The sequence below is a fragment of the Suricata suricatta genome, chromosome 6 (assembly GCF_006229205.1).
Source record: "Suricata suricatta isolate VVHF042 chromosome 6, meerkat_22Aug2017_6uvM2_HiC, whole genome shotgun sequence".
Lineage (NCBI taxonomy): Eukaryota > Metazoa > Chordata > Mammalia > Carnivora > Herpestidae > Suricata > Suricata suricatta.
Window position 1 is genome coordinate 114,963,548 of NC_043705.1, and position 9,501 is coordinate 114,973,048.

The window sequence follows — 9,501 nt, forward strand, 5'->3', positions numbered from 1 at the left end:
GGGCGCCTGGGGAGCTCAGTCAGTTAAGCGTCTGACTTCAGCTCAGGTCATGATCTCACGGTTTGTGGGTTCGAGCCCCATGTTGGGCTCTGTGCTTACAGCTCAGAGCCTGGAGCCTGCTTCTGTTTCTGTGTCTCCCTCTTTCTCTGACCGTCCCCTACTCTGTGTCTCTCTCAAAAATAAACATTAAAAATATTTTAAAAAATAAACTTTAAAAAAGCAGTCTCTAAAATAGTACATGTCATAGGTATGTTTTCTTTCTTTCTTTATTTTTTAAATATTTTATTTTTAAGTAATCTCTACACCTAGCGTGGTCTGGATGCAGAACTTGGAGATCAAGAGTCACATGCTCCACCGAATGAGCCAGCCAGGCAGCCCTGTTTTCTTTCTAAAGCAATAAAGTCCAGGTAAGAGTTTACATGTTTAAAAATATCATATAATATACTCCTTGAATCCTATAACATGACAATACGCAGTATAGGAGTTCATAAGGAAACTGCCTGGAAGCCAAGAGCCTCACACTCACAACCGGACACAGACTTTCTCATAGACCCTCGCATCGTGCCCCCATGGAGCACCATAGATGCTAGATTCTCGTGTCCTGGAAGGTTACTGAAGACCCAAGGCTATCACAGAGAAGGAAAACTTCAGCATCAGAGACTTCTCAAGTCCACCGGCCAGATTCCATTCCAGAAGCCCCCTGCATCCCTCTTTCTCTCACAGCTATTCTCTTGGGGCTTACTCCCTTCCAAATCAGAACCATTCCTACACTCTTTCCTTTCCCTTGAAAGTCCCGGGACCCCGGGTCATATAGGACTGACTGCTCTCTCGGTTTCCTCCACTTGAAAAAAGTGTTGTTTTTCTCCTAGAAAGGGCTATTCAGTAGATTGATTACAATGTAACAATATATAGAAGTTAAAAAATTGTTGTTTTGAAGAGTATGGGGAAAGCTTTTCTTTTTTTTTTATAAATTTTTTTTAATGTTTTATTTATTTTTGATACAGAGACAGAGCATGAGAGGGGGAGGGGCAGAGAGAGAAGGAGGCTAGGAACACGAAGCAGGCTCCAGGCTCTGAGCTAGCTGTCAGCACAGAGCCTGATGCGGGGCTCAAACGCACGAACGTGAGATCTGACCTGAGCCGAAGTCGGAGGCTTAACTGACTGAGCCACCCAGGCGCCCCGGAAAGATTTTCAACATATTAAGTGAAAGCAAAAGTTACAAAGCATAATGATACAAATTTGTGATATGTTTGAGTAGAAGGAAATTCACTAGATATTAGTAATGTTTTCTGTGAACTGGTGGAATCAGAGGTGGTTTAAAGGATCTTAATATTTTCCAACATTTTTTCTTTTTTCTACAATGGACTATGTGTCAGAAAAAATATTTTAATGTCAGAAAAATACTTTTCAAAAGAAAAAACCTATAAAGTCAATTTAGTCTCAGTTTTTTTTTTTTAATATTTTATTTATTATTGAGACAGAGAGAAACAGAGCATGAGTGGGGGAGGGAGACACAGAGTCCAAAGCACGCTGCAGGCAGATCAGAGCCCAATGTGGGACTTATGAACCGTGAGATCGTGAGCTGAGCTGAAGTCAGCTGCCTAACTGACTGAGCCACCCAGGCGCGCCTGGTCTTGGTTTTCTAAACCCTGCTCCATTGTGTTGGCAGAAAGAAGCCCTGGATGATTCTAACACAGGAGGTACTTGTTTGCTTTGAGAGAGTCATAAAATTACCCCTTGACTCCTAGCCCTGCCACTTATTAGCTGTATGAACTCTTCGGGTTCAAGCATCTTCTAACCTCGGTCTCTTCATCTGTCCTATGAGAATTGTGAGAATTAATGAGATAAAGTTTCTGGTGATGGTTTAACTGGGTTGTCTTAACCTGGAGTTCATGGGCTTGGAGTGGTTGGCAGGAGGACCCCCCGCTGAAAGTGTGTTAAAGTGTGCTCCTTTCATCACCCAAGAAACTGGGGCCCCAAGCAGGTTAGTGGTTCCTCTAATAAGTGCTTAGTAAGTGGTAGCTACTTTTGCTATTTCAAGTTTGAGGGATTGTTCCACATTTGGTACTATTCTAGGGCACATAGGGACATTCTACTCATTTTCTGGACATTGTTACCTGGTACATTGCAACCCTACTAAACGTGAGCGTGGGCTATTCCTGGGGTTGGAATATTCCTACTGTCCTTCCTCCTTTCTTCTGATGGGGATATTTGACAAATCTTGGGAGAGGAGATAGAGCAAAATGTTTCTAAGACTGCACAGTGCTGGGGTGCCTGGGTGGCTCAGTTGGTTAAGCATCTGACTTCAGCACAGGTCATGATCTCATGGTTCATGGGTTCAAGCCCCATGTCGGCCTCTGAGCTGAAGCTTGCTCAGAGACTGGAGCCTGTCTTTGGATTCTGTGTCTCCCTCTCTCTCTTACCCTCCCCTGCTCATGCTGTCTCTCTCTCTCTCCTCTCAAAGATAAATAAAAAATTTTTAAAAAAATAAAAAAAAAAGAAAGACTGCATAGTGCTGTAGAGTTGGATCTGCATCTCTTGTTCCAGAAAAAAAAATGTCTTTAACCTGTTTAGGATCTGTGTGCTACCTAACTCTGATAATTCATGTCTTTCAACAATTCAGAAATCTCAATCTCATTGAATATGACCCTCCTCTTATGTTCTACCTTTCAGGAATTCCAATTGGACATTATGTATGTCAGACCTCATTCTATGTCATGTCTTTTTTCATGTTTTCCAGATTTTTACCTTCTAACTTCTTCTACATTCCGGCAATTTCTTCAGATCTGTCTGATATTTCATGAATTCTCTCTTGAGCTGTAATTAATTAGCTGTTTAACCTGCACTCTAACTTTAAAGGCCTTGTCAGTACAAATACAACAAAATCATGAGGTGGAGGTATGAGAATGCCAATTTTATCCTTCCACAGCAGGGGGTCAACCGACAGTTTAAAAATGAATCACAATTAATATTTACTGAAATCCTTTGTCTCTAACTATATGAATCTTTTAAGAACTAATATTTCTTGCAGTAAAAAAAGACTCATCCAAGCTTTGCCATTTTATTCTGCTTCTCTTATTTGTTAAATTAGGCAAAATTAAACTGAGAGAATTAAAACTAGCAATCCTGTTTTAAAAAGTCCCCTCTGCGTTTCCCTCCCTCCTTTTCCTTCTTTTCCTTCTTCTTCTCCTCTTCTTCCTTCTTCTCTTTCGTGTGTGTGTGTGTGTGTGTGTGTGTGTGTGTGTGTGTGTAGATACAGATATTCATATATTTATTGAAGGTTAACAATAGTTATTTCTGGCTAATGGGTCTTAGATTTTTTTTTACTTTCTTATTTCCTAAAATACGTGAATCTTTTACTTGTGTAGGTATAACTTAATATTAATAACAAAATGAAAAAGAAAGAGGTTGCAAATTTCAGTGGCTCAGTGAGGGCCCACTGTCCTCCCTGCTGCCAGTCAGCTTAAACTCTATTGATATTCTTGGTACTTTAATTCTCTTGAGATCTTCCTGCCTCATCATTTAGTCCAATGTTCAATATTGAACTTTCTTCCTATAGGTAAAATACAACAAATAAATAAAAGAAAGGAAAAAAAACCCAATTGCGATCTTGAGAAATTTTCATTAAAATGTAATTTCCACCATAAAATTCGAGTCCATGAGATTCTATGGTAGCGATTATATGCCCAACTTTTCTTGACTGTGTAACCACTTACAGTACTTAGTGTAATATGTTCTTATAATTGGCACTTGGGTATTACTTACAATTGGGCAATGAAGAACAGCTTAAGAGCCCTGGGCCCATTGATACTTTAGCAAAATTATTTTTTATGAAAATTTATAAAAATCAAATTTGAACCATTACCTTTGCTTGAGTCTTTAGTTTTGAATAAGCCCCATGTTAACTGGGCTAGGGTTCTGAACCCATCGTATTCCCTCCATAGCATTTCCTAGCTGTGTCTAAGAGAGAACTCTTGTTTCACAGGACAGTTTCTGTCCCAATAGAAGCAGTCTACCTGACCGCAAAACCACAGTTAATGACCAGCTGTTCTCTTAAGTGAACTCATATATTGGCATTTACTTCTCAGCAGGTATTAGCTAATATTTTCTGTCCAAAGTATATTTGGGTTACCCAGAAGAAGCAAAGTATTCCCGGGTCATTATTCTGATTTTCTGGCTTTTAACTTCTTATTATTCTCTAACATTTATCTTTGTGGCATTTTCACTTTAGAAACAGAAAAGCAACTATTTACTGAAAATAAGCAGAATGTTCTTGCTTGAAATTACAAAACCTAAGACAGCTACCTTAGTCCAGTCCATTACATGAATGAGAACCATGAACAATAGTTAATCGGATATTTTTAGAGTAGCACCTGGCTACACTATAAAAAAGAGACTATCAAAAAGGCCCATTCCAATGGCTACTCATCTGTGCTATCTTGAAGTGCCCTATGTCTGTTGTTCAACTAATAATGGTTCCAGGACTGAGGGGTATTAGTAGTACCCAGGAACTTGTTAGACATGCACTTTCCTGGGCCTTAACCTAGACCAATTGAATCAGCAACGCCGGGTATGGCAAGGTGTATTTTTAACAAGATTCTGATGCACACTAAGCTGGAGAACCATTGCCTGGATGGTATGGTCTCAGGGCAAAGAGACATCAGAAGACAATTGGCTGCATGTATCTTGCCAGCTTTTCTGATCTCCTGTTCCCTCCACCCCAAACTCCGTCATGTGCATTCCAAAAAGAAGATGGGTATTTAGCTTTTGCTCTGTGCAGTCCAATGTTGTCAACCACAAAGATCTCATACAAAGGTAACTGTTTTGGTGATCAAGACTGTAGTCTATGGAGTCAAGTTCCTTGGTTTCAAATACTGGCTCCATTCTTTACCAGCTGTTTCTCATCTCCTCCTCTTAATTTCCTCCATTTATATTTACCTCATGAGGCCCCTGAGATGCTTAAATGGTTAAGTGTTGGGGCATATAGTAAGTGATTCATAAATGATGCTATTATGTTACGAGATTTTTCTATCTTAGCCTGTATTTTGGTGCAACATCCAGCAAGGTGGGTGAACAATTTTGTGTGATATTAAGTTTTAGGAAAGGTGAGGAGAAGAAAATACTGCATTCACAGCCTGCCTTCCTATTTACCATGTCAACAGGATGAAGCAATGTTTACACAACACAGAGTGGTTTTAAGATATGCCCATAAGGTCAGAATACATTTGTGACAGCCTCTGCATTTACCATTTTAAAGCAATACACTTCTAGGCCTCCAGCTAACTACAAAGGACCCTATTGATTGGTGGTGGTGGTGAGGGTCTAATAGTTTTAATTCTTGCTGCTTCTCATTTAAATCTTTTATGACAAATTCTGTAAGAGCCATAGCACAGCCCAGCACGTTGTATCTGACAAACTCTGAGCTTAGGTTCCCCCATCTCCTGATGCAGCTAAGTGTTAACCTACTGAAAGCAAAGCTATTTTCTCCAGCAGAATCAGGCTAAACTTCTAGGGTCAGGCATTCATTCCCTTTTAATTTTGCATGACATAGTTATAAATTATTTCCATGTAAACACCTTACTGGCCATCTGATCATGTGTTTAAAACAATCTAAGTTCAAGAAGTCCCTTAAGATGTACTTGATATTCTGGTGTACTTTTTTGTACATTTAGGCCTCAGTACTGTCGGCTTATTCCAATTATAAAGTATATAGTCTAGACCCTTTCAATCTTGAAATCTCTTATTCCAAGTTGAAGAAGGAGAAATGGAAACATTTCCATTTCCATGAAAATATTCCTCTCAATAGTATATGAGGATGGTAGCATTTTTGAACTAGTAAGACTATAAGAATCGTCTTTGTACATATTCAAAAGACTTCGGGGTTTTAAATGTATTATTAGGGTTCAGTTGAATCTGTTTGTAGGTGTGGTATAATAAAAAAATAGTATTCAGTCTTTGACCCCAGTTCTTGGCACAGAGCTCTCAAAACCCTCAGAATTTTTGGAGTGATGTCTTTTATCATAAGCTTCCTTTTGCTCATCCCCGAGTTTATGCTAATAAGGTATTCTTGGCAGTGATTGCCAGAGGAACTAACATTAGGGGGCTAGAATTGTCAGCCACACCCCAAGATATCAATGGCTAGTGATTTAGTCAATCACATCTAGGTAATGAAACTTTAGTAAAAACAAACAAAAAAAGGTTAAGTGGTTAAGAAAGCCCCCAGGTTGGTGAACACACCCATGTGCAGGGAGGGTGCAGCACCAGCAGGCCTGGAAGCTCTATCCACTGCTCCCCACCCCCCAACCTCCACAACCCCTTTGCCCTATGCATCATTTGGCTGTTCCTGGATTTTTTAAAGAGATTTTAAGTAATCTCTACACTCAATGTGGCACTTGAACTTACCACTCAGAGGTCGAGTTGCATGCATACTCCTAATCAGCTGAGCCAGCCGAGCGCCCCTGGATTGTATCCTTTATAAAAAAAATCATACTCGGGGCGCCTGGGTGGCTCAGTCGGTTAAGCCTCCGACTTCAGCTCAGGTCAGATCTCACATTCGTGGGTTCAAGCCCCGCGTCGGGCTCTGTGCTGACAGCTCGGAGCCTGGAGCCTGCTTCAGATTCTGTGTCTCCTTCTCTGCCCCTCCCTCTTTATGCTCTGTCTCTCTTCTGTATCAAAAATAAAAACATAAAAAAAAAATAAAATAAAATCATACTCAGAAGTGTGGTGCTCTCCTCAGTACTGAGTTGTTCTAGTATACTGAACCTGACAAGGGTGGGAAGTGCTGATTTGTAGTCAGCAGGGCAGAAGTGCAGGCGTCCTGGGTACCCTATTTTTGGCTATTGTCTGAAGCAAGGGCAGTCTTGTGCTCCTACTGCATCACTGAACTTGAGGAGTCTGCGCTAACTCTGGCTGGGGTTGGAGGTGACTTGTTGGACATGAGGTTGGTGGTAGGGGGGACAGAAGAGGCTCCCCTATCTATATTCTGCAGTGCACGTGGGATTCCTGTGACAACCAGTGTCTGGCGCTTCAGGCCCAGCTGCCACTGCAGACCTAAAAACCCCAATAGGAGTAAAATGGAACAAAATATTCAGTTCGGTATTTAAAAGTAAATTTACATCGTGCCTTTTCATAGTTGCCTTATTGTAAGTAAAATGCTTTGCAAACTGCAAAGTGCTAATCAACATACGGTTTATTGCCAGTGGGTAGTTTTCCTCTCCTTCTGCAATCACGTTTATACTGATAAAGCTTGTATACCTTGTGGGAAAAGCAAAATGAATGATTATCTGCCTCTCAAACCTGTTTTGAAAGGCCCTGCCAAACCTGAATGCTCAAATGTTAACTTTTAATACTTTGTTGTGCTTTTGTCCCTGATCTCTACCTTGTGGTCAGAGCTTTTTAAAGATTATGTTTAAAAATAAACCTCACTTCACATCTTGGCTTAAAGGGGACATCATGTGCTATTTTCAGCATTCAAAATTCGCTAGATACTAACTAGTAATTCACATACTTGAAACCAGTGTCTATCAGGGATTTTTTTTTTTTCTTTTTAAGTTACAACTAACTCAGTAACATGGACATCTTACAACAAACTGAAAATTCCAGGTAATATAATTCTATCATGTTAGATTCTGAGTTCAAAGAAAGAAAACACCTATGTAAGCTTTGTATAAGTACCCAAGGGCCGAGCAGACTTGGAAATGTTCATATACTTTTTTGATCTTAAAATAAAAGCTCAACCTCCTATTCCTGTCATGTCTAAACCTGTGACCTCTCCACTTGCGGGAAGCCATTCCCTTTAAACAGTACACAAATGTGATACCACTTAAGCATCAGGATTACCAAATGAGAAGCTGAACTGACCTTTTAAATTGAACACACTATAGTAAGTGGACAAAGTATATTAAAAATAGGCTCTACTTAAAAAATTCCATGAGCCATTGTGCCCCACCATGAAAGAACCACAAATGCCAACCTCTTCTTCCTTCTGTTCTTCCGAACGGATTTTTGGGGATTAGAGGTGTATACTGAGAACTGTGCATCTTAATTCACGTGTCAGTCATGTTAATACGAGTAAGATCTCTGACCACAAAACAACTTCTACGCTAGTAATTAAAAAGAAAAAAGAGAGTCATGAACACATAATTTTAAATTTTACTTTAAAAATGTAAATATCTCCCAAAATTTAACAGGTAAAGAAAATAGCATATTGGTTTATTTTCTGTGGTTGTTATATTTTATTTTCCAAGTAATACTGATTAAAAATATTTACACACCTACTTTTAAGTCCACAGTTTAGCACTCTTATTTGTATGGCTTTAAAAGTTATAGCACAAGATCTTTACATTAAGGATCGGGGAAAAAGATTCATTCAAAACAAAGCCTGATATATTATATACATGTTTTTCTCTGTACTTTAAATACATTAATTTTTAAGTGATGCTCCTTTTTCTCATCTGGTGGTAAAATACTAGTGCAACTTTTCATTTAAAAAAAAAAAAAAGGTTTACCACAGATATAAATGAATTTTTCCAATCAGAAATGGCCCTTCAGTTGCCATTAAATGAAATTTCTCACCCTAACTTAAGTTACCAAAAGAATTGCTAGTTGCCATTATAAGCGAAAACAAAGTTCTATAGCGTCACCTACACTGCTCCTTACAACACAAACTTTGAAAGAACTGGAGACATTTTATAGAAGTTTAGTTGGTTTTGAAAAGGCACATGGTGTGGTTTTTTGTTTTTGTTTTTTTTTTTTATATTTTCTGTTTTTTTTCTTACATTCTAGAAATTTTGCCACCACCGTTTCTGTTGCAGAGATGACATCTGTGACTATCAGTATAGACAAGAAGTTTGTTCAAACTAAAGAAAGCCAGAAGCCAAAATTTAACTGCACAGTAACAATGTACTTTTCTTCATGCAGCCTTGTGTTTCCTATATGTTCAATTTCCTAACATGCATTAGAATACGTAAATTTGTATTCTAATGATTTTACATTTGATTTTACAACATGGAAAAAAATCTGAGAAAGGACATGACCTGGGAAAGAGAGAAGGGAGAACCCTTATCATCACAATGAAAATAGATACATTCGTACCCAACTATATAATAAGAATATAATCCATTTAAATTTCCAGAAATAATACTTCTCAAAGCTTCCCATTCACTTATGGGAAAGATCCCTCCTGTGTGGCATTAAGAGTGAGAGTGAGAGTGTGAGTATGTGTGTGTGCGTGCGTGTGGGTGTGTGTGTGTGTGGCAGGGAGCCGGGAATCAGTTTGTTTCAATAGAAACAGTTCGGCACAACAGGAAAGACTTTAACTTTGGTCCACTTGTCTGTTAGTTTATGGACAGTCACACTGCCCCATCATCAGTTCAAACACCCAACACATTAATTTAAAAATATATTCATTTGTTATTTCATTCTAAAACAGGCATAGGCGTTCTGTTTTCACTCCCTGCCCTTTCAGCCTGGGAATCCACTGCTGTTTTGGTCTCTAAACCC

The 9,501-nt window shown here is 39.1% G+C and overlaps 1 protein-coding gene across 6 annotated transcripts in view; it reads right to left on the reverse strand.

The window, feature by feature from the left end:
* Nucleotides 1–8,194: 8,194 nt before the first annotated feature.
* ZNF131 (zinc finger protein 131) overlaps nt 8,195–9,501 on the reverse strand; it is a 29,653-nt gene continuing 28,346 nt past the window's right edge. For all 6 annotated transcript variants that reach the window (XM_029940934.1, XM_029940933.1, XM_029940935.1 and 3 more), the window contains one exon: nt 8,195–9,501. This exon is cut by the window's right edge and continues 647 nt beyond it. In XM_029940934.1, the coding sequence (XP_029796794.1) occupies nt 9,417–9,501 (85 nt within the window). In that variant the 3' untranslated portion in view covers nt 8,195–9,416.